This window comes from Lactuca virosa, chromosome 8 (assembly GCF_052849685.1).
Source record: "Lactuca virosa cultivar CGN04683 chromosome 8, Lactuca_virosa_CGN04683_v6, whole genome shotgun sequence".
NCBI lineage: Eukaryota > Viridiplantae > Streptophyta > Magnoliopsida > Asterales > Asteraceae > Lactuca > Lactuca virosa.
Window position 1 is genome coordinate 195,256,265 of NC_136433.1, and position 22,049 is coordinate 195,278,313.

The following is a 22,049-nucleotide window of genomic DNA, read 5'->3' on the forward strand; positions in this document are numbered from 1 at the left end:
TACCTCTTGTTGTAGCTTGTAGACATTGGCCTTTTAAGAGCTTAGCACCCCAAGTGTTGTGCGTCAAACAAGTCACAAACATCATGAACAATTGGAGAATATTGAGAGAGAAGTTATGAAGAACAAAATCATCCATCTCATGTCATTTCACTCTTGTGTCGATTTTGGCTAAAGAAAGGGTTGCATTTATAGTGTGGGCTTCCTAAGGTTTAACTTGTAAACCCTAGTCCATTTACTTAAGCCTTTAAGCAATCCACTAATCCATATGATGGGCCTTATGGACCAACTCTTCATGGACTTCCACATAGAATTAGTCCATCCTAATCAATATGGATTATTGGTCCAAACTATAAATATTACTGATTGACTTAATCAGTCCCCGTTAATTTAATTAGTCTCTTTTGATCACTAAATTAATTCCAAATTAATTCTTGATCAATACTAATTAAATAATATGATTCCTCAATTAATATATTATACTTATAATATATTAATAAATCACAAATAACTTTTTACTCAAATATCCATCCTATCAAATTGTCCTGATGAAGGCAACCCGAAATGGACCATGCTACTCTCGGGGCAAGTACATACCAATTATAGTTATGGGCTTAGACACCTAATCCAACATACACTTCTTTTCCTCTTATTCTATTCTTCTTCTAGCTAGAAAATGCACCAAAATGGATAAGGATCTCAAGGAGGATTGTGATTAGGGTTTCTGGAGGCTTAGAGAGTGAGGGAGGCTGAGGGTGGACAACCCTAGCCCTCTCATTCCATTAAATATCACAAAATTAGGGTTTTGGTCATCAAACCGCTCTCACATCGTGATCAAGAAGGGATCACGTCATGAGACTTAAGGAATAGGGGTCAACAAGTCAACCCAGGCTCACGACGTGAGAGGCATTGCTCACGTCGTGACTTCATCCAGAGGCTAAAGAAAAACCTCGAAATCATGTACCTTAAAACTGAATGTTACATACACATTGACCCCACCTTTTCACTTGCGGGGGTTGATAAAGTACACAATCCGTTTAACCGATTACATATTAAAGTTTGTCAAGGAGGCCTTTATATATATTAGAGTTAGTTAAGGAGTTTTTGATATGGTACTACTTGAGTATTAGATACAATTTATGTTTCCTTTATTTGTCGTATAAAATATAATACATGGAATATATTAAAAACTTATTCTCTTCTTATACTAAGTTCTTTAATTACTATTAGTGTATCCCACATCGGTGTGACACAATCATATAAGTGGCTATATATGTTTGAGTCCCCATTCTCTTCACAAGGGCTATTTTGGAGTGTTAATATTGGGCTCCACATATATGTACATGGTATCTGAGTCGGCGCTCTACACTCCGTTACTCAACACATCCCTATATATCCTTATCGAGCCTCCGACTCTAGGGGAGAGTGTTAGTGTATCCCACGTCGGTGCGACACGGTCTTATAATAACAATTACAATCACAAAACCTACCTCTAACTATTTATACTATTGCAACAAGTATTCTTATGCCAAATATCTTTTGCAAGTGATAAGTTCGATACAAGTTTTAGAGAGCCCGATCAATTGAAGCTTTTCTTCATTCCAATAAAAAATATACTTAAAAATCTTTAATATCAATTGTTATATCAATCGGGCATTGTTTAATTATTTTCGCATGACATTTCTGTACAAAAGATACCTCACAGTGGACATCAAATTCCGTCCAACTAAAAGTGAGATGATATTATGGACCTCCATTTTTGCACGAAGTATGTAAAGTACAGAGATGATAAGGGAAAAAATAGAAGTGGCCCCGCTAATAATAAAAAGACCACCAAATCTATCAAGCTTCAAAGCTTGGGGCATTGTAGAATTTCTGGCTGGAACCAATAAGTGATTATCAAACCACTTACTCTCCAAACTTCCTAGAGTCCCGTCTAATCTCATTCTGGCGATTTCTCTTGACACGTCTTCTACCAATGGCGAACCTTTTTGGAACATCTGAATGAGATACATGTTAACCAAAGTTATATATGAAAATATGAAAGGCTCCTTATGTGCGTACTACAAAAAATGTAAATGTTGACTAATTGAATTGACTATTTAAGAAAAAATATATTAATTAACTTTATCAAATATATTTGATATGCTATGAAACCAGTTTATATAACAAGCTTCTACTTTCTACTAAATGCAAAACTTCTTGCAAGTGCTACATTTACAGTGTTACGTTAGCTTGTACTTTCCTTATTTGTGCAACTATTTTTAGATTTATGTTGTATGGTGGTTTTTTTGGTTATGTGGGAGCCGATTTTTACTCTTTTAGGTGATTAGTTGGTTATCAAGCCACCTCATTAATTAGGAAGTTTTCCATGTTATCAAGAGTTTTTTGAGTTGTATTAGGACACTTCATGGCTTTGTAAACAAAGCAACTAGTAGGTCTTTTTTTTATTTGTTCCTACACAACTCATTTTCCTATTCTCTTGGTGATTTTAACCTTTTATAACCCTTCATATTGTAGATTTTACTAAAGTAATATTAGTGCCTTTAAGGTTTTACAGTTTTGGGTTTCCAATCAAATCTCTTGTGTTCTTCATGCGTTGATTGTTTGTGTTCCAAACATAGTGTATATTACAACAAAATCAATGTCAATACTATCAATTAATACGATATCTATAATAATGCATTGAATTCATTAAAATTTAATGGGTTGCCAAATCATCATTCTACTCTCCATACAAATCTACCAAAATTTTCTCACAATACATTGAACTCTACAAAATTTAATGGAAAATATATTTATAAAATCTAATTTATGAAATTTAATAATTAAACTGTTTTTTTTCTATTGAGGAGTTCAACGATTATTGAGATCCATATCCATTGAACGCAAACATAAAATCTCACAATATGGTAGAGTTTAATAAATTGATTGTTAATTAGACATGACACTTTATTCAACTCTCCGATTAAACTATGCATCGTGGATACTCTTATGCAATGATAATAATGAAAAGTAATCAGGTCAGGAAATATCTCAAAAATAAAAATGTTGCCAAATTTATGAACCAATGACCCTTTGCACCAAGGTTTGTAATTTGGCTTCAAAAGTTTTAAAACAAGATTCTATTTCTCATTTCCATTTACCTTCATTCTTCATTCTATAGGCCTCTCATAACCTCACACTCACTTTTATTTTCCTCATGATCGACTAAATGAAATATTGAAATGTCTATAATTAATGACCACAACCAATAGATACTTGCATTCTTTCCCTTTTATATCCACAAATTAGTTTCCATGACTCAAACTCGTCACATAAAAGAGTGACTTTGTGATATTAAACCGGATAATAATAAATAAGGTATTGTCGGATAGCCTTTTCCGTTAAACGTTAGAAGGGAAGGATAAAATGAGAAGGATAGAAATGAAGGGTAGTTTTTTCTCTCATGGGTTGATAGAAAAGGTAGGGAATGATAGAAAAGGAAGTGTAGGATAGAAAAATGATTTCTCTCTCCTGGGAAGGATATGTTTCTCTTTCATGGATACCGTTTCTTATTAATAAACAATTGTAGGGTACAATTGTTTAAAGCTCTTCCTGGGTACAACTGTTTAAAGCTCTTCCTATTTTGTTGTCAGGTAAAGGAAGTGGGACATGACCTTTTCTTTATTAGTTTTAGATATGCTAGATACTTTATAGAATTTATGGGATATGTCTAGATATTGGTAGATTATTTTGTATTTTAATATTAGTCGTCTTAGGCTATATATTTGTTTGGTGGTCAGCCACTTCTTGTAACTGTCTCTTTCCTTTATAAAAGACTTAAGCTTTTAAGCTTGTAGTACTTGACCTTATTTTCTTTTCTATTTATGTACATTTTTTATTTGTTAATACTGTGAACAGTAAATCACCTGTAATATCGCATACAATTAGATCTTTATTTCCAGCAAGTGGTATCAGAGGGTGGTTATTGTATACTCATAGCAGATAAAGGTGAAGGTGTACAAAAATCTGAGAAAAATAATAGTATTACGCTATACTATCCGATGCTTACAAAGTTAAATTACTCGGTGTGCGATATAAAGATGCGAGTGAATTTGAAAGCACAAGGAGTGTGGGATGTAATTCAACAAAAAGATCGAATGGCTCTAGCTACAATCTATCAAGCAATTCCAGAGGATGTGCTACTTATGCTAGCTGAGAAGGACACAACTAAAGAAGTATGGGAAGTGATTAAAGTGATGCATATGGTTGCTGATCGAGTAAAAGAGGTTGAAGCAAAAACCTTGAGAAGTGACTTTGAGGTTATCCGAATGAAAGACAATGAATCGGTGGATGATTTTTCATGAGATTAAATACCATTGTGACCGGTATTTGATCTCTAGGAGAAAAAAATAGAGGAATTTGTGGTGGTGAAGAAGTCTCTTCGAGTTGTCCCATCACGATTTATGAAAATCGTGACATCCATCGAACAATTTGAAGACTTAAAAAACATGACTGTGGAGGAGGTTGTGGGTCGTTTAAAAACTCATGAAGAGAAGCTTCAGAGTTATGGAGAACAAGGAGACGGACCTTCCTTGTTGCTTACACATGCCAAGTAGGCATCACGATCCAAGAAAACTGACAAGGGGATTTCGTCAAACACATCAAAGGATATAGGTAGTCATGGTGGCTGATGTCATGGAAGAGGTCGAGGCCGATGGCGTGGCCAAGGAGGTGGACGTGATTCCAATGCAAAACAGAATGGCAAAAAAAAGATAAAAGAAAAGTAAAATGCTTTAAATCTGAGAAGTTTGTTCATTATGCATCGGAGTGCCCGAAAAAGAACCGTGGTAAGGAGGCGAACCTAACACAAGTCAATGAAGAAGCACCCATCTTGATGATGACAATTTCACAAGGGTATGTACCCGGAAAAGTGTCGCTAAAAGAGAAGATTTGTGTTAATCTTCTTGCATCCTGGGAGAGTCGAGTTGAGTCCAAGGTATGGTATATCGACAACGGTGATAGCGGCCATATGACGGGAGTCGGCTCAAAGTTCCAGGACCTGGATGAAAATATTACGGGTCACATGAGATTTGGCGACAGTTCCATTATTGCTATTTTAGGAAAAGTATCGATTTTATTCGATTGCAAAAATACCAAACAAAGAATTTTTAATGAAGTATACTACATTCCAAGTGTTAAAAATAACATCACTAGTCTTGGACAAATGACGGAAGAAGGAAGTCTAGTCACTATGTATGGGTCGGTTTTGAAGTTACACGATAGAAATAAAATTCTACTTTTGAGAGTTAAAAGATCTCCAAACCGGTCGTACAAAACTTCATTGAGAACCAGTAGACCAACATGCCTTTTAGCCAAGAAGGATGAACCAACTTGGATATGGCATTCTCGACTTGGTCACGTTAATTTTCCCCTTTTAAACAGCTGTTTGAAAAAATATGGCAACCAGAGTTCCAAGGATCGAACATCCAAATCAAGTGTGTGACAGGTGTGTTATTGAAAACAAACCCGAATCTCTTTATCGAACCAAACGTTGTTTCGAGTTAACAAAACACTTCAACTAGTACATGCGGACTGATGTGGTCCAACTACACTCACCTGGGAAAATTGAAGCCTTGGGTGCTTTCAAAGATTCAAGTTGATGGTAGAAAAAGGTTCGGGTTATGAATTGAAGAGACTTTGTACAGACCGAAGGGGGAGATTTTACGTCGAAAGAGTTCTGATCATTTTGTGAAGAAAATAGAGTAAAAAGGCATCTTACGACTCCACATTCGCCTCAACAAAATGGAGTTGTAGAGAGACGAAATTGCACCGTTATGGATATTGCAAGAAGTCTACTTAAAGGAAAAAATGTGCCAGGAGAATTTTGGGAAGAATCCGTTACGGTTTATCTTCTCAACCACTTACCTGGGAAAACGCTTCCTGACAGCATGCCGTATGGAGCTTGGTTTGAAAAAAAACCAAACCTTGAACATTTGAAGATTTTTGGTTGTGTTGTCTATGCCAAATTTGTTGGTGTACATTTGAAGAAACTTGAAGACCGAAGCAAAAAAGATGGTGTATCTTGGGGTAGAAGATGGAACTAAAGGGTATTGATTATTTGATCCAAAGAGCCGGAAATTGCGGGTTAGTCACGATGTTGTTTTTGTTGAAAGTGAAGGATGGAATTGTGAAGAACAATCGTGAAGAACAAAACGGAGTTGGATGCAATCGTGAAGAAAAAAACGTGGAAGCTTACTGACTTGCCACTAGGTCATAAAACGATAAGATCAAAATGGGTCTTTAAAGTGAACAAAGACAATCTTGGAAATGTCATAAATTATAAAGCTCGGCTAGTTGCAACAGGATATGTGTAAAAACAAGGAGTCGACTGTTAGTGCATCGGTAACGCAACTTCACACCATAAGGCTCATTCTTGACTTAGCGGCTCAAAATGGGTGGGCCATCCATAATTTAGATGTCAATTTGGCTTTTCTTAATGGCGATCTTGAAGAGGAGGTCTATGAAAGTCAACCAGAAGGATACATTGACATAATACATAGCCACAAGGTGCTTTAACTCTCCAATGCGCTTTATGGTTTATGACAAGCTCCTCAAGCTTGGAACATTCATTTGGATAAAAGCCTAAAAGGACTTGGTTTTTCGAAATGTTCACAAGATACGGAAGTGTACAAAAGGAACCCACAAAGAAAAACTCTTTTAGTTGGTGTCTATGTTGACTTCTTGATCATTACAGGATCAAACAACGAAGTCATTCTCGAATTCAAGGAACAAATGAAAAAAGAATAAGAAGTGAGTGATTTGGGTTTACTTTCTTACTATTTTGGAATAGAAGTGTTGAAACTAAAATGGGGAATTTCTTTACGACAAATGGCTTACGCAACAAAGATTTTGGAGCAATTCGGGTTACTAGAGTGCAACCCGGAAACTTCACCCATGGAACCTAAGTTGAAGGTTAAGCAAGATGACGATGGTGAAAAAGTTGACTCAACTGAATATAGGCGAGTAGTGGGATGTCTATGATACTTAACACACACTCGACCGTATTTATCATACGCAGTTGGTATTGCTAGTTGTTTCATGGAACAATCAACCACCTTGCATTTTCAAGTGGTAAAAAATATTTTGCGGTATGTCAAAGGAACCATTGTTTATGGGCTCAACTATGGAAAAGGTCGTGAAGTTGAAGACTTGGTTGGGTTTAGTGATAGTGATCATAGAGGTGACAAGGTGGGTGACAAGAGTATAAGTGTGATGATTTTCTACCTAGGAAGAAATGTAGTGACATGGCAATCTCAAAAGCAAAGGACTGTTGCTTTGTAAACATGTGAATCTGAGTTCATGGCAGCCACATCCGTTGCATGTCAAGCCATTTGGCTTGGGAATCTCATGAATGAGCTTACATGATACCACATCATGCATATCACCTTGTTTGTTGATAACAAGTCGGTGAGTCAATTGATGAAGAATCTTGTGTTTCATGGTAGAAGCAAGCACATTGACATTCACTATCACTTCATAAGGGAATGTGTTGAAGAAGGACACATTGTAGTAGGACACGTCAACTCAAAGGATCAATGAGCGGACATCTTTACAAAAGGCCTTGACATACGTGACGCATGACGAAATGCAAAATATGCTCGTCGTAATGCAAAATATGCTCGTCGTAACGGATACTGAGCTTGGTCTAGTTTAAGGGGGAGAATGATATTAAACTGGATAATAATAAATAAGGAATTGTCGGATAGCCTTTTGTATTAAACCTTGGAAAGGAAGGATAACATAGGAATGATAGAAAAAAGAAGGGTGATTTTCTCTTTCATGGGAAGGATAAAAAAGGAAGAGAATGATAGAAAATGAAGGATATGATAGAAAAATGATTTCTCTCTCCTAGGAAGGATAAATTTCTTTTTCTTAAATACCATTTCTTATTAACAAACAATTATAGGGTACAATTGTTTAAAGCTCTTCCTAATTGGTTGTTAGATAAAGCAAGTGGGACATGACCTTGTTTTATTAGATATGCTAGATATTTTCTAGGATTTATAGATATTTCTAGATATGGGTAGATAGATTATTTTGTATTTTAATATTAGTCATCTTAGATTATATATTTATGTGGTGGTCAACCACTTGTTGTAACTAATGTAACCGTCTATTTCCTTTATAAAAGACTTAACGCTTGTAATACTTGGTCTTTTTTTCTCTTGTTTCTATACATTTTTTATTTGCCATACTGTGAACCGTAAATCGCCTTTAATATCGCATACCATTATACCCTTATTTCCAACAGACTTTACTAGTCACTGCAAGAATCACCACATAAAATAGATGCATATGTAGTGCAAGTGATGACTGATGAAGAAAGTAGGGTACTTACAAAGGCAAAGCCAGAAGTGATAGGTTGAGAGGAGATCAAGGCATAGTCACCTGAGTATTTGCTAAGAAACATCTTGATGTACGGAATTTCATCAACAATGGCATCAGCATCACCATCTTCTGATAAAGCATGTGCATAATCCTCGTATGAGTAGTATGCCCTCTTATGATGACCTTCAAAGTTCACGTTACTGACAGTCACTCCTCTCATAAAAGAACCTCCATGAAACCCCACAATCCTGCCCTTTGATGCCAATTCAAATTGCTCTACTGTCAACAGTGAAGCCAAAGTTGCTGTGTAGCTCGTGATCAAGACAAGCACCACGAGTAACCAGATAAACATTACAAATCTTGACAAATTGCTTGACAACTTCTCTCCTACAATACAAAATGCAACTCACTTTGAGATCTTGATTTAGATTCTATATATCAAGAAGTAAAAGTTTCTTAGAGAGAAAGAGGCAAAACTTTGAGCGAAAAAGATGGTCAGTAGGATGAACCAGAAGATTGTTCCAATTCGCTGAGCTGGCGAGCATTCGAATTCGGATTCTTGATTCAAACATTCAATAGCCCAAATAGCAAATCCAGTTAGGATAAGAGAAGCAATAGCAGTTAGCCATAGTCCCATGTCCAGAGCCTTCAAGAAGAACCACATGTCTTCTTTCTTGACTCTTGCTAGTGTTCCTACACCCAAGTCAGTGTAAGTCGATGTAAAGTCCACATACACAGATCTGTTAGCCAAGATTGTTGAATCGCCCACAACTCCATCAATTTCCTGTCCACAAGCAAAGCCATATATATATACTACCAAATTAGATGTTTTTCCTAATGAAGCTGAAAGTAAAGATGAGCAAGAGTAATTATATAAACATGTAAAAAGCTGAAACATATATACCTTATTGTTGACCTTCTGTACAAGATCATCGTAATTATTGGCGTTGTCAAATAAAATGAATGTGTAAGGCACTTCATATGGTAAAGCACGAATGCATGTGTTGAATACATCTACGGAAAACCCAGTGGCAGTTGTAACATTTTTCTCAACATCATGATCTACATCCATGAAGTACTTAAAGTTTCTTATCTTCAGAACACCAATTTTCAACCTTTTATTTGGAGTTGCTCCCCAACCTTTTGGAGCAGTTGTAGACCCTCCGGGCCAGATAACAGCTTCAGGACCTAGAGTAGAATTTTGATAGACGCTGTTATTCATGGGGTATCCTCGCCTGATTCCTTCTGATAGTGTCCAATATCCTACTCTCTTCTCACCATTGTCGATGGCATTCATAATCTCATATCCATTGGATCTTACTTTTCCTTCACTAAGTTGAAACTCACCACTTATACCCTTAAATCTTGTTTTCAAAACTTCATGCAAGAGCGAAGGACCATTATGTGGGACTCCAACCTTCTCTACAGACTCAGCAAGCGCCCGGATTGTGTCGTATGCCCATATGGCAGGCACAGGTACTTCTTTCGTCAATGAGGAAGGGTAGTTTCGGTAAAAGAAATTGTGCCATGTCGCTGTTAAGTTATGCAGCCTGACTGATGGTGGAACATACGGCCTAAAACCTATCGCCCCTTGCAATGACTCAATAACTGTAAAGTTTGTTGAACGGAAGAGGTCAACTGTTTTTTCAGTTAAAATCCATGCATATTCTTCCGTTATCATTCCTAACCTTTTTGCATTCAAGAAGAGGTTGGATGCTAATGAAGGCGACATATGTACGATGATGATAGTTGTCTGAAAAGTCATGAGCTTGTGCAACTCCTCCGTGATTTCAAGAATCGTGGCTGATGATGAAATCGCACTTGTGTAACTGATCTTGATGTTATTATCTTGGAATGACTCAGCCAGATAAGGTAATATCTCCCTCCCATCATCGGTGTCCTCATGAACAAAGATAACATTCCTCCATTTATATAATTCCATAAGGGAAGCAATGCTTTTGGCCATAGTGGATTCATCTTCTTTGATTTGGAACAAGTATGGGTATTCCATTGAGGATCTACCAGCAAAAGAAAATATAGGAACTTGAGCTTTATCAGAAAACAAGGATAATAACTTCGATTGAATATAGATCTCTGGGCCTATGATAGCCTGCACCTTCACGTTTTTCAGAAGATGATCTACTGGTAATTAAAAGAAACAAATTTGAAGAAATATAAGTTAACCGAATATAAAATTAAATGAGAATTGAAGGAAGGAAAGAAAACAAGAGATTATACCAGCTGACAGAGCTTTTAATGGATCTCCCTTAGAGTCCCGAGTGTGAACAACTATCCTTGTTTTGTAACTGTGATTAAGATCATAAAAATCAGATATGGCCATCGTAATGCACCTGTGGATGGACTTGCCTATCCATGACTCCATGTCTAGAATGATCCCAGTGCGTATTACGATGTTGTTGTTTATGTTGAAGTTTTTGTTTTCTGATGGAACGGACTGTGCCCATAATTCACGGTTTAGAAAGCAGAAGAGGATTAGAAGGGAAAGGCTGATTTTATTCTCGCTATGCATCGTCTTTGCAGATAGGTGCTTGTTCTGAACTACTTGCGCAGCTATATGCTGTGAAAATCTTATACGACTTTAGTGTTTTTTAGGGGTTTTGTTCGATAGAAGAAAAGAATTCGTCAAACTTGTTGATAGCGACCAATTACCACTATCATGCATTTAGGTTGCTAACTGACACAACTAATTAATGCAATAACAATGAAGCAAAAACGTATGATGGTTCTTGCAAGGAAGATCATGTTTCTCTACATTCTACTATTATAATAATATGTCGATCAGATGAATACAAATATGGGATCTATTAGTTTCATTCTATTGGTTAGAAATTTTCTAGGATCATTCTATTGGTTAGATCGACAGGAGGGAATTTGAACACGACATGTTCGAAAATATTTCCAGATGTTTTGTTTTATTTGAGTTAAAATCTCAACCTTACTAAATTTAAATAGATAATGCAATGTTATTCTTTTTAACAAATAATATTTTCTAAAACTTAGAAAATCAAATTCAAAATGAGTTTGTAACGGGTTGACTTTTCAAAAACTCGTTTATATGTAGTTGATTTTAATGACACCATACAATTGAAATTTTTTGAGTGTCAAAAGTGACTAAGACTTTGATCAAACATACAAGTTTAGTGGTACATAGTACACAATCACATAAAAGTGATTTTTTTTTATCGTGACCACGATAAGTGTTAGAGGTAAAAGGGAAGAGCCTCTTGTGGACATGGACATACAAAGTTGTCCGATAACCACGTTACATCGGACAACACAAGTTGTCACGGACAATCTAACTATCCAATCATTTATCTCGTTATTTTACAACTCTCTAAAACATTTTTTTTCAAAATCTACTATTTAACCACCAAAACGGTCATTTTGTCAAGCTTATCCACTTTTTATTGTCTATGGACAACTCTTGTACATTGCTTATTTATTATTTAATTGTGTCTCAATTCTCTTATAGATTATTTCATATGAATTTCATGCATGGTATAAGATCAAAATATTAAGAGTAAGTTACATGTAGGGATGTGCGTTTGGACCGAATACCCGAACCGAAACCGAAACCTGGACCGGACCGACCCGAATTAGGACCAGATTATTTATTTGGGTCGGTTCTCGGGTATTTATTTTTGCCCAATTCGGGTTTCGGGTTATTCGGTCCGGGTTACCCGAATAAAGATTTAATCGGGCCAAAAAGACCGACCCGGAAAATGAATGGTCACTTACTCAATTTGGTCGTGTGTATTGCGTAGCAACTCATGTCAGTCGTGCAAAATAGGATACCCTTCTGCCGTATCCCGCTATCATCGAAGTTTCAAAAAAAAATCAAGTTTGCCCTAGTTTGATCAATCGATCATCATTCCCAGTTTCCACTTTGTCGATTAAGCAATTGAGTTCCATCGAGCGGCTTTGCAACACAAAAAAAAAATCCTCTACACCTACGATCGTTTACTGTGATCGATCACCAAAAAAAAAATCAAGTCAAGCATATTCAAGAAATTGACCTACACTCTACTATCAAGATATCGAATTCCAATCTTCAACTCCAAGGAATCATTCTAAATCATGGACAATTGGGTTCCAAGTCAACTAACTCAAGTAAGCATCATTATCTTAATCTACTGTTATTCTTTTAATTGTTATGATGTTATTCTTTCAAAGTGTTATCATTGCTATTATATCATATTAAATAAAATATGCTATATTAAAATTGTTAATCTATTTCAATGTATTATGTAATTGTAAATCATTGTCTTATTGTAATTTAGATTAATGATTGTATTTCAATGTTAAAGAACATATTTTGCTATTTTATGATATTAAAATCATTTTGTTATTGTGTTTTAGATTGATGATGAAGTTGTTTTGGTTGATAACACTCAAATTGACAACAAAGACGGAAAAGGTCAAACAACAAAGAAAAAGAAGAAATATGCCAAAAGAGCGGCTTGTTGGGCCGATTATGATGAACTTGAGGTGAACAACGTTCAACATAGCAAATGCAAATGGTGTGACACGTTACTCAAAACCGAGTCCGGCGAAAACGGTACATCTAGTATGATTAGACATACAAAAAGATGTAAACAAAACCCAAAAAATTTAGAAGAAAATTTAAAAAAGCAAAGCACTTTAAATTTCAAAGAAAATGAAAATGGGGAGAATAGTATTGGCACTTGGAAGCATGATGAGAAAAGAATAAAAAAAGCTTTGTTAAACTTATTTGTAGTTGGAGAATTACCGTTCAAGTTTGTAGAGAATGAAGAATTTATTGAGTATACTAAGGCATTGAACGGGAAAGTGGTTTTGCCATGTAGAACCACAGTTTCAAAAAGAGTTGTCGATTACTATGTTGAAGAAAAGGCAAAGTTGAATAAGTTCTTTAGTAATCCCCTAACGAATGTGCATTTGACCACCGATTGTTGGACAAGTTCATGTCAACGATCGAGCTATATGGTGGTCACGGCCCACTTTATTGATAAAGATTGGGTCATGCACAAAAGAGTTATCAACTTTAAATCTTTAGATAGTCATAGGGGAGAAGACATTGGGCGCACGTTGTTGACTTGTCTTGAAGAGTGGGGTATCAATAATGTAATGACCATAACTGTAGACAATGCTACTTCCAATGATAAAGCAATTAAATTTCTAATGAAAAAACTACCAAACTTATACGATGGGGGGAAACAATTACACGTAAGGTGTATGGCCCACATCCTAAACCTTATTGTTAAGGATGGGTTTGATGAACACCAATCTAGTATTAAGTGCATGCAAAAGGCCGTTAGATATATTAGGAATTCCACTCAATGGATTCAAAGGTTCAAAGAATGCATGAAAGAGTTAAATGTGGAATCCAAGAAGTTTTTGTGCAATGATTCCCCAACCCGATGGAACTCCACATACGAGTTATTGAAGATTGCGGTGGAGTTGGAGAAGGTTTTTGGAAAGTTTGAAGTTAAAGGTAATTCCATATTTCATTCCATTGTTTTTTGTTTTTAAAAAAAATCAGCATGTTTGTAGATTTTTATGTCCACTTTGAACTGTCATATCTTCTTCATTATCTATCCAATTTGCCTGATTTTTTTTCCAGCATGTAGATCACAATTTAACATTCTATTTACACTATTTTTATGCTATTTTTGGTTGTATATTCAATGAGATATAGGCCCTTAAACATGGGGTATCGAAGATGTTTTTTGTGATTCAGCATGTATGCAGATTTTTATGTCCACTTTGAACTGTCATATCTTCTTCATTATCTGTGCAATTTGCCTGATTTTTTTTCCATCATGTAGATCACAATTTAACATTCATTTTACACTATTTTTATGCTATTTTTATGTAGCACCTGGTTCTTGGTACGTATTCTTTTATTAATTCTTTAATATCTTGCATTTTTGGCCTTGGACTCGGCGAGTTGAAGGACCAACTCACCGAGTAGAAGCGAGAGGGGACGCGGGACTTAAGTGATGGACTCGGCGAGTCGGGTCCTGGACTCGGCGAGTAGGCCCTGTCTAGACAAAAACCCTAATCCGAGGGTTTGCACCCTATTTAAACACCTTAACTTGGCCTCCTTCGTCCCATTTGCTCCCAGAAGACCCCCATAGCAAACCCTATCCGTTATTGAAGCAATCTAAGGCATTTGGAGTGACTTTAGTGCTTTTGTGATCCAAGGAGGGAAGGAAAAGCTTGAAGGAATAAAAGGAGGCTAAAGGGATCCGAGTTTGTGCACCATTTTCAGCTCATTGAAGGTAAAAAGTCTGTACCTTGCTCTTCCATTTGATAGATCCCATTTTGTGAAGTTTTAGGGCTTTTCTAAGCCATTTTGGTCACCAACCATGATTGCAAGCATGGTTAGGGGTTGAAGTTTCAGATCTAGGTCCTTGGAGGGGTTACAAGGCAGAAAGGAGTGGCTTTTGGCACTCAAGGAAGGCCACATGCATTGTAGGAGCCATTTTAGGACCTTTAGGCTCAAAAGTCCCATGCATGCACGTAAAGTTCGTAACTTTACGTGCTAGAACGGTCCTAGGAGCCTAGATCTACCTTTTGGACAAGTGTTGTACACCAGAAATCGAGAAAATGAGACTTGGACATACTCGACTCGGCGAGTCGTTCTTGGGACTCGGCGAGTCCGAGGCTTGACTCCCTTTTCTGTTTTGGGTCAAGGACCCAGTTGAGTGTGGAAAGGTTTCAGGGAGGTCCCCGGGAGTGACCCAACGTTTTGGAATTCATGGGACTCGGCGAGTGCATGAACAGACTCGGCGAGTCCAAGGCAATCTTCTTAAGATTGAAGATGAACTCGATGAGTTGTTCATACAACTCGGTGAGTCAAGGACAGGACCTGTTCATCAGTTGAAGATGAACTCGACGAGTTGTTCATACAACTCGGCGAGTCGGATGAAGATTCAGTAGATGTTCAATTAGAAGGAAAACTTGTCGAGTCATCGGCTAACTCGACGAGTAGAGACGAGTATTAGGACAAATAGAAGGATAGGGACTCGGCGAGTTGGCGAACCAACTCGGTGAGTCAGGTCAACTGGAAGTTGATTTTGACTTTGACTTGGTCAGGGGTAAAATGGTTATTTTACCCTAAAAGCAGTTGGCAGTGTATGACTAAGTGTTTTGTGGGAATTATAGACGGAGGATTTCCGGAGCAGCAGCAGTAGCAGTCAGAGGATTTCCCGCACAGATCAGCAGCTACTACGAGGTGAGTTACCTTCCAGTAGCGGTGGGTCTACGGCCACAATGTCGGCCCACTAGTAGGAGTCGTATGTTAGATGATTGTCTTTGTGATATCATCTAGGTTTGCTACTACCTGATATCTTATATACTGGCATGATATGTTATATGTGACAGTAGTAGAGTTCGGTTGTTAGGACCGAAGGGTAGGTCAGACACCCCAAATTTGTCTGACAATATGTGATGATATGTTTATATGCTGGCATGATATGTTATATGTGATAGTGGTAGTAGGAGGGGAATAGTCCCCAAGTTCGGTTGTTAGGACCGACGGGTAGTTCGGACACCCCAGATATGTCTGATAGTATGTTTGTGTTGTGATATATATATATATATATATATATATATATATATATATATATATATATATATATATATATATATGATAGTAGCAGTAGGGGGTGGAATAGTCCCCGAGGGTCGATTGTTAGGACCGACGGGTAGGTCAGCACCCTAGAATGGCTTGACATTGGTAGGTCAGCACCCCAGAATGGCTTGACACGGGTAGGTCGGCACCCCAGAATGGCCGTACCGGGTAGGTCGGGCGCCCCAGAATTGCCCGACAGTATGTATGCTATGTGATTGTATGGTATGTGGTACGATGGGGGAACTCACTAAGCTTCGTGCTTACAGTTTACAGTTTTGGTTTCAGGTACCTCTTCAGCGAAGGGGAAAGAGCTGGCGCGGTAGCGGCACATCATACACATTCGCATTGATTTTTCCGCACTTGAGATATTCTGGGATTGTACTCTGACATGATGTTATCTTATAACTTGGGTTTTCAGACATGATATATTTATGTGGTCTTCTTATGAATGCTTTTATAATCAGTTAATTAAAATGAAATTTTTGGACTCGAAATTTGGGACGTTACAAGTTGGTATCAGAGCCCTGGTTTGAGGGATTCGGACACACCTTCGGGGTGTCTGAACTCAAATCATGGGATTTAAAAGATTTTTACAAGAAAAATGGTTTTCTAAAAGATAAGTTAAAGGAGTTTGGAGAAAGAACGAAGTGTGTGATGTGCACGACCGGCCGAGCTCAAGTAAATATTCCCCAAAGTACCCATACAAGTTTATGTTATAATTATCAGTTCCAGTTTCAGTAGAACAACATGCTAGAATAGGACTAAGGATCTAGGAGGATGCCTTATGTGCCTGTTATATGTGTTTCAGCTTATTGAGAATTGCATGCTAGTATTGAGTAGACAACAGTAGGATAGCCTGTTTAGGTTATGCCTGATAGTATGAGCTTAGCATTGTATGCTAGTACAGTTTCTTGTTATGAGGATAGAATTGCTTGAGTAGTTTCCTATGTCTGAATGCTGCTTGCTTTGTGCTTTGTGGGACTCTGAGTGATAGGAGTTAGCCATTAGGTGAATACGTCACGTCACATGTGATCAGGATTGAATAATCTCAGAGTGCTGGATTTGGCCCTATTGCGCAGCTCTCGTTTGAGTCTAACCGTTGTAGGGACGAGCCTTTTACTTGAAGGATTATCTGAGCCTCGTCACATGTGATGGTATTCAGGTGATGACTAATTGGCATTACAAGGAGGCCTTCAGCAGTTGAGGACTGGTTTGGGTAGAGTCAGAGATTTCCCTAGGGCAAGCCTAGGATGAGAGTAACAGAGATCAGTAGTAGTAAAAGGGACTTGGTTGAGTTAAGGTAACTCTTGAGGAAAGTACGGATAGATGTGGAAGGTAGTATGGGCCCGTACTACTGAAAGCAGAGGATCCGTACTCGATTCAAGAGGGGCCAAGACGAAACCAGGGAAATTGTAGAGTATGTGTGAGATCCCTCAGCAGCGATGAGTATTCTGACAGTTATTGTGATATGTTTTCTGTTGGATTAGTGTCTAAGTCCATAACTATAATTGGTATATACTTGACCCGAACCGGCATGGTCCATTTGGGTTGCATGGCATCGGAACATTTGGGTAGACCTTTTAATGAGAAGAAGATTCAACATGTATGCATATTTTTATATCCACTTTGAACTGCCATATCTTCTTCATTATCTGTCCAATTTGCCTGATTTTTTTTTCCAGCATGTAGATCACAATTTAACATTCAGTTTACACTATTTTTATGCTATTTTGGTTGTATATTCAATGAGATATAGGCCCTTAAACATGGGGTATCGAAGCTGTTTTTTGTGATTCAGCATGTATGCAAATTTTTATGTCCACTTTGAACTGTCATATCTTCTTCATTATCTATCCAATTTGCCTGATTTGTTTTCCAGCATGTAGATCATAATTTAACATTCAGTTTACACTATTTTTATGCTATTTTTGGTTGTATATTCAATGAGATATAGGCCCTTAAACATGGGGTAATGAAGCTATGTTTTTTTTAACTAACACTTATTTTATATTAATAGATCCTACATATGTTCGAGATGTTGTGTCCCCAGTAGAAGAAGATTTCAAAATTTGTAGAGCTATGGTTGGATTTCTCGAGAAATTCAAGGTAAAAACCGACATAATATCGACGTCAACAAAACCTATGGCACATCGTTTTTTTACAGAAATATGCGATGTGTACAAGCACATTAGAGATTAGGTGTAGAGATGGCAAAAAAACCCGTACCCGATGGGTACCCGAAACCCTAACCCGAGTTGACCGGGTAAATCCCCGAGTTGACCGGGGACGGGGACGGGGATGGGTATTACCCGAATGCAAAAAGCGGGGACGAGGATGAGGATGGTTCTATCTGTCGGGTACCCATACCCGTACCCGAAACAGGCCCCGATGGGTACCCGATATATATATATATATATATATATATATATATATATATATATATATATATATATATATATATATATATATATATATATAGTATTATTTATGTTTTTATTTTAAATAATGCATAAGCAAATGTTTAGTTGACAAATTAAGGTTTTTTTAACAATCAAACGTATAGTTTTGAGAAGACTTTTAATGTCCTTTTTTTTTTTTGCAAAAAATGGTTTAATTTGTAAACTTGAATGTTATTGTTCGTGTTTGAAGACATTCAGTGATTATAGCGCTTTATATTAATTATGTTAGTTTTTGTTTTGTTGGTTAATCTATAACTATGAGTTATTTTTCATAAAAGTTCAAAACTTTGTAATGGGGAAAAATCCCCGATTACCCATTGGGTATCCCCGTTACCCATTGGGGATGGGGATGGGGATAGATTTTTAATCCCCGATGGGGATGGGGTCGGGTATGGGCATGGGGATGGGGATTCGGTTATGGGGATGGGGAACACGAAACTCGGTATATCCGTACCCATTGTCATCCCTAATTGGGTGTCAACTCCCCAATTTTGCTTGAACGGGAAGGATATGATTGAGAAATATGAAAAGTATTGGGGCGACCTTGAAAAATTAGATGACTTTTTGTACTTTGCGATCGTATTAGATCCACGGTTGAAGTTTGAGTTTCTTCAACAAGCCTTTGAGAAATTGATTAAGTTGAAGAATACCGGAGAACCTCCCATATTCAACTCGAAAGTCACTTTGAAGGCTAAGGCCTTAATACGGGACATTGAAAAAAAATTTAAGAAATTTTTTAATTTCTACAAAGCAAAGTTCGACAATACCGAGTCTTCTCAAAGTCAAACACGTGCTCATGAAGATGTGATTATGCTTGATGACGAGAATGACTTCATGGGCGATTTAATAGTACAAGCGGATTACCCATCGGCATCTACAGAAACGGAGTTGACACGATACCTAAACGAGCGGTCACTTAAATACAATAAAGATTTTCACATTCTATTTTGGTGGAAACAAAATGCATCTCTTTACCCTATTCTAGCTCGTATGGCGAAAGGTATAACTTTATTTATTTGTATACTTTTTTTATAATTATATTTTAACACTTTCTTTGTTTATGTTGATATATATTTTGGGACTACAAATTTCTACTGTGGCGTCGGAGGCGGCTTTTAGTACAAGTAGGCGGATATTAGATCCACATCGAACAAATTTGTCCGCTAATATATTAGAGGCCTTGGTTTGCACCCAAGATTGGGTAAGGAAATCAAGGAAGCCAATTGTGGACAACATTGATGAAGTTTTGAAAGATGATGACGTCGCGAAAGAGTTGGAAAACGCGATAAACAATGGAGGTGGAAAGGGAAAACAACCAATCAATATTCCCGAATAGTTAATTTGTATTTGGTCATTGTTATTTTGCAAAAAACTTAAGATTCATATTTTAATTTGGGTGTTTAATGTTTAATGTTTAATGTTTAATCATGAATTATGGATTTTTGGACTATGCATTATGGATTTTTGGAATATGAATTATCAATGTTTAATATTTATTTTCTTGAACTAGAAATATAGTTTTTTTTTAATTTGGGTTATTCAGGTTATTTGGGTCATTTCGGTTAATTTGGGTTATTCGGTTCAAAAATATAGTGTAAATGTTTATTTGGGTTATTTCGGTCCTTTTGGGTTAATAACCTAACCAAAACCTGTATTACCTGACCCGAACCGGTCCCGTATTAGTATAATCGGTCCGGGTTTCGGTTCCCACTTTTTATCCAATTCGGGTTTCGGGTTGTTCGGGTTCGGGTCGGTTCCGGACCGAAGCACATCCCTAGTTACATGAATGATCCTTGTGGTTTGGGTAAATTGCACGTTAGGTCCTTAACTTCTTTTTTAACTCGGATGATCCCTACAATATGATTTTGTTACGCGTTGGGTCCCTCACATATATAAAAGGACTATATTGCCCTTATTAAATATATTTTATTTATTTATTTGGTTTTTATTATTTACTTAAATCTTTTATTTATTTATTTGTTGGACCCACCATTGTTATCAACCATTCATCCTTTAATATTCAAGAAGATCCCGTACTCCCAATTCATCACCTACCACGACCGACGACACCTAGTTCGCACCATCCCATCAACACCCAATTGACATTCATCAACCACTACTTGTACAAACCTCAAAATCAGTTCAGTACAAACCTTAAAATCAAATTGATACACATGATTTTGGTAATGATTCACTTCTAAAATGCGAACCTCAAAATCAAAATCAATACAAAAAACACAGATTATAAAACAAATGCTTTAGATCATAAAGCAAATGATTCACATCCTAATACTTGAAATTCGAGTTTGCAAATTGAATGGTGGGGAAAGAATTGGAACGGAAACAAATCGATCAGTTCGTGGGGAAGCATCTGAAACGGTGGTGGAGCCCTAACACCACCACCGCTAGTCCAGAGGTCGTCGGTGGCCTACAACGTCCAAAATCACCCCTTCTTCTTGATCGATCTACCTTTTTTCCCTTCATTCTTAAAATCGATTGAAATCCAAAAATCGATCGACGTTCATCAACATCTCAAGTCTTCCCCTAATCGATCGAGCTCTCATCAGATCCTTACCTTCTTCCTGCTTGCGTTTTGTAGCCACCATAAATCACCAGCGACCACCCATTTCTCTGAATAGATGACAGGTGCATATATTTTGAAATCACGCAGTCTCTCGTTTCTTTCTTCATGTCGACCACTTCTAGGTTTGATTTTCATGGGCGAATGTTGGGTTTTCAGTTCCAATTCCTTTCAATTTCTCGCCAGAAACCTACGGCCAGCAAACCCTAGCGAACTGAAAAAACATTTGCTCACCTGATTTGTAACCCGATAGTTACCTACCTAATTACCCGATTGAGTTGTAGGTTTCATCGGTCTCTTTCTTTACCTCTCTTTATATGTTTATTGAACATGTTTCATTTTTTTTGTCTCTCACTAGAAAAAAAATGGTATATAATAAACTCACTGGAATCTGTGGTAGTTGATTTGGAGGTCCGGTGAAATCAAAGAAGCATGGGGTACAAATGCTCGTTTTAATTTTATCAGAATCGATAATGAATAGAAATGGGTTTTTTAGGTTTCTTTTTTATACTTCGGTATTCGTTTAAGGATTTTCTTTTGGTTTCATTTAATTTGGTTTGGTTTTTGGTAGTGATATCGAATGTGGATGGTGGTGGTCGTCGGAGGTGTACGATGGTTGCCGTTGCTAAAGGTGAAGAGGTGGGGAATAACCTAATCTATCAACATGTAACGCTTGGTTTCTGTTACGCTTTTATTTATAAAATTATTCATTTTAATAGAGCTACTCGACGAGTTGGAAGCCCCAAAATCGTTGAGTAGAAACGAGTTTTGGACGCGGGTTTTAAGCTATTTACTCGACGAGTCGATAGCCCTCGACGCGGCGAGTAGGTCTGCCTGAGTGAAACCCTAATTTTGGGGTTTTGCACCCTATTTAAGCATCTTAATCCCCACCTTTTGGCCTCATTTCCAGCCTCCAAGTCCCAAACCCTAATCCTTGAAACCCTAGAGCATTTTGTGAGTGTGTGAGCCATTCGTGAGTAACTTTTGTGTGTTTTTGAAG

General features: G+C 37.2%; 1 protein-coding gene across 3 annotated transcripts; it reads right to left on the reverse strand.

The window, feature by feature from the left end:
- Positions 1-1,611: 1,611 nt before the first annotated feature.
- On the reverse strand, positions 1,612-11,009 carry LOC145133566 (glutamate receptor 1.3-like). 3 transcript variants are annotated; one of them, XM_079068496.1, is made up of 5 exons: positions 10,609-11,009; positions 9,275-10,509; positions 8,848-9,154; positions 8,381-8,757; positions 1,612-1,997 (listed from the first exon to the last, which is right to left on the reverse strand). In XM_079068496.1, the coding sequence occupies exons 1-5, from the start codon at positions 10,898-10,900 to the stop codon at positions 1,662-1,664; spliced, it is 2,547 nt and encodes an 848-aa protein (XP_078924622.1). In that variant the 5' UTR covers positions 10,901-11,009; the 3' UTR covers positions 1,612-1,661. The 3 variants fall into 3 exon arrangements, with proteins under 3 accessions (XP_078924622.1, XP_078924621.1, XP_078924623.1); XM_079068495.1 differs by having other exon boundaries at positions 1,614-1,997; positions 9,275-10,512; XM_079068497.1 differs by having other exon boundaries at positions 1,790-1,997; positions 8,431-8,757; positions 9,275-10,512.
- Between the last annotated feature and the right edge of the window lie 11,040 nt (positions 11,010-22,049).